At 54.1% G+C, this 3,843-nt stretch overlaps 1 protein-coding gene across 2 annotated transcripts in view; it reads left to right on the plus strand.

Annotated features, from left to right (window-relative positions):
- Positions 1-1,089: 1,089 nt before the first annotated feature.
- The window catches only part of SMTN (smoothelin), a 24,098-nt gene continuing 21,344 nt past the window's right edge, over positions 1,090-3,843 (plus strand). For both annotated transcript variants that reach the window (XM_023508941.1, XM_023508940.1), the window contains exons 1-2: positions 1,090-1,253; positions 3,023-3,137. In XM_023508941.1, the coding sequence (XP_023364709.1) occupies positions 3,087-3,137 (51 nt within the window). In that variant the 5' untranslated portion in view covers positions 1,090-1,253; positions 3,023-3,086. The remainder of the gene's footprint in view (positions 1,254-3,022; positions 3,138-3,843) is intronic.

Here is a 3,843-nt window from a genome sequence, read left to right on the forward strand (position 1 = left end):
CTACCTAGAAACTATTGTCTTCATCTGTAAAATGGGACAATAATCCTGGTCTTGTTTTTTTTTTTTTTTTTGAGACAGAGTCTCACTTGGTCACCCTGGGTAGAGTGCTATGGCATCATCATTCACAGCAACCTCAAACTCCTGAGCTCAAGCAAGCCACTACTGTTGCCCCCCAGAGTGCTAGGATTACAGCCACCACCACAACCGGTCCTATTGTTGTTATTTGAATTACATGCTTGGTACATGGCATATACAAAATAAATGAGTTGGTATTTTTATTATGTTACTATTTTTATTCAACAGACAGGACTCTAGACCCCTTCCCTCAGTCCCCTACCCTCTTTGATCTCTGTGGAGACCGTGGGCAGCTTCAGGGCCTCCAGCACTGAAAATGGAGTAGCTTTCCCCAGTGGGTCTGAGATTTTGGGTTCCCTGGCTAATTCCTTGTTTGATCTTGGACATGTCACCTCTCTCTGGGCCTCAGTTTCCCCCATTTGTTGAATGATGTTCCCAGCTCTCCAAAAGGAGAAGCTTGCCAGATGAAGGCAATGTCTCGGCAAAGGTGCGTGGACTTGGTAAGGCGTGCGGTATGATCGACCCTGCTACACCAGAAATGTTTCTCCAGCACAAGTCAAGGTGCTGCCAGTTGCTCATTTCCTGCTCTAAGGCGTCCAGGACCAGGTGTCCCAAAACCAGCCTGAAGGGGCGGCCGAGTTTAAGCAGTGACGCGAGGAGAAGGTGGAGCTGAGGGAGGGGATATGATCTCACGAACAAAGAGGAGGGCGGAGAGGAACTGTCTTGAAGGCTCTGGGACTCGTAAGATCCCAGGCCACTTACCTCTCCTCAGGCCGCCCTCCTAGACTTTAGCTCAGAGCCCTCGTCTCCCTGCCGACGCCCACGAAACCCACCAAAGGCAGTCTGCAGTTGCGCCACGCCTACAATCTCCCACACCTTAGGCCCGCGTGGGGCGGGGCCTATTTGGGGGCGTGGCTATCAAATTGAATTTGTCCAATGGGGTACGAAGATGGGCGGTACCCAGCCAAGGATTGGCTGGTGCGGGGGTGGGGCGGGGCCAATAGGACAGCTGGCGCAGCTGGACAGGCGGCTTTCCCCAGAGCAGTCTAGGGGACCGTTGCTGAGCAGGCCTGGGACCCCGGGTCGCGGCACCTCTTGCCTGCCCCTCTCCAATTCATCTGCCGGGTCCCGAATAAGCTAACCCAAGCACGTGCCAGACGGGTGGGCTGGACTGAGAGGTGGGTGTGCCGATCTCGGGGGCGGGGGGAGCGCTCCTGGTGCCGCCCAGACGGGTTCAGGGGCGGTGGAACCCGGATATCTGGACAGGGGTTCTGGAATTCTCAGACCTGGGAGTTTCGACCTATCTACGAGAGCTCTAAGCCGTGGAATGAAGTTCTGAGACCTTGGGAGAGGACTCCCTCCTCCAAGAGGCTCCACGCCCCCCAGGGGCGCCACTCTGTCGGGCAGATACCCTGGGGAAGCTCCCACAGACCCCTGAGGCCCCTTACAAAATGTCCAGCGACCCCAGACTGTGTAACAGGGAGTCAAGGGACTGGAGAGGGGTTGTGGCTGGGAATCTTTGAGGCCTAAGAGACTTACAGTCCCCTGGGTATCCTAGATTAGGCACTAGGGACCTCTGAGCCTCAGAAGAAAAGACGTAGGGAAATCAGAGTATCCACAGATCCCAAGGCTGGTGACCTTCAGAGCTACAGTCTTGAGGGAGTTCACCCCACATTAGATAGATAAGAGAAAAGGACCCTAACAGAGGTTGGGAGTTTGATACCCATCTGAGCCTACCAGGATGAGAGAAGCAAGCAGTGGCTTGAACAGGCAGAGTCCCACATACCCTAACTGTGTAGATTAGTACCCACCCACACCCAGACCCATCCACCAGATAGGGTGACTTGCCAAGTGACTGTTCTGAAAAGGGGGAAGGGATATGATTGAGGGATGAATCAACGTGCAGGAGGAGGGGGGGATCCTGAGGCCATTTTAATCACCATACATCAACTAAGTACTTACAGTGTGCCAGACCATGGGCACTCATATTTCAGAAAAAGAGCTGCACTGGGAGGATGGGCCAGGATTTAGGGGTACCATTTGGACACCAGGCAAGCAAGAGGAGCACCAGTCCTCACCCCCTGGGCCCGTGAGGACTCTTTGGAAGGGGACTTCAAAAGCTAGAGATGACCAAAGTTTTAAATAAATCCCTTCCTGACCCCTGAGTCTTTGAGTTCCACTTTCCCCTGTGTCAAATCCCTGGCCCTCTCCGATCTTTTAAGTTTGCCTGAAATCCAGAGGTTGGGTGGGTCAGCTTCTGAAGACCTTTCCAGCTGGGGAATTGAATTTTAAGTGTGTGAATTGGCAGAAGGCTCTGGGTGCCTGGGAGCTTCACTTCATAAAGTCAGTTAGCAAGGGAGAAGGCAAGGAGGGGAGGAGTGGAAAGGAGTGTATGAGAGGACTGGCTCCAAGATCAGAAGACGCAGTGTACCTCCTATACCTGGGGGAATAAGAGTGGTGATGGCAGCAAAGACTTGGATATGGGCTCAGCCTACAGCCAGAGGCTGAGCTTTCAGAGTGGTTGGGGGGGCTGGTCAGGCCCTAGGGATGGGTGGGTGGGGCAGGAAATGGTGGAGACTGGCTTGCACCCCCTGGTGGTAAGCACAGCTTGGGTGGGCCTTGCTGGGCCCTGGCTTCTCAATCCAGGTCCCTGCTTCCCTGTTTGAGGTTTAGACGGGATGACTACCCAGCCTAGGCCACACAGCAGACTGGCAGCGAGCTGGCAAGGCTGGAACCAGGGACCGGTACTCTGGTTTGGTGAGTTTTCCATCAAACCACCCTAGGGGAGAGAGCAACTCACAGCCAGGAGCCACGTTACAGGATGGGATAGCAAGGATGGGACAATAAGAGACGCTCATGTGTTAGAGAGGGAAACTAAGGCACAGAGCCTACATGCCTGTGGTTTCTAAAAGCCCCAATAGGTCTGACTCATATCTGTCTCTTGCAGAATCTTCTGAGCTGGTGACAGGTGCCACGGGCACTGGAGACAGACAGAGCTAGAGGCAAGCAAGATGGCAGACGAGGCATTAGCTGGGCTAGACGAGGGAGCCCTTCGGAAGCTGGTAAGTGGCCCCATCACCTCACAGTGGGGATGAGCAACCAGGCCAGAGAGGCAGGGCAAATCCAGGCTACCTCTCAGTTGGCAGAAAGAGGTGATGGCGAGGGGCCAGGAGAACAGGAGTAAGCTGGTTCCATGTGGCTAATGCAGAGGCTCCTGTGGCATGTGCCTGTCCATGCCAGGTGCTTAAGCCTGGTCCCTCCCAACCCCCCACTGCCACCACCTATTTAAACAGTAACTGCTAGGGACTCGCCCATATGCAGCCACAGGTGTGGAGAGGCTGAATTTGCCTCTCCCAAGCAACAGCTTGGATAGTGCCCACCCCTGGAAGCTGGCCCAATGATAATGGTAGCAGCAATGATTAATAATGCCAGGGCATGGCAGGGGCAGGCTGGGTCCTGGTGCACCATCTCACAGAATTGTTGAAGCAGCTCTAAACACCAGAACATTGTGACTTAGGTGAAATCACCTGCCCAAGGAGCACCCATCTAGGAAGAAGCTACAGCAAATTTTAACCATGGAGGAAGCTCTGGGGGACGAAAAATCTTGGGAAAGTCAAGGCTGGAAGATCTCATAACCACTTACCTCTCCTCAGACAGACCAACTAAACTATAACTCAGAGCCCTCGTCTCCCTGCCGACGCCCACGAAACCCACCAAAGGCAGTCTGCAGTTGCGCCACGCCTACAATCTCCCACACCTTAGGCCCGC

The sequence above is a fragment of the Otolemur garnettii genome, unplaced genomic scaffold (genome assembly GCF_000181295.1).
Source record: "Otolemur garnettii isolate 467f Iridium unplaced genomic scaffold, OtoGar3 scaffold00294, whole genome shotgun sequence".
Lineage (NCBI taxonomy): Eukaryota > Metazoa > Chordata > Mammalia > Primates > Galagidae > Otolemur > Otolemur garnettii.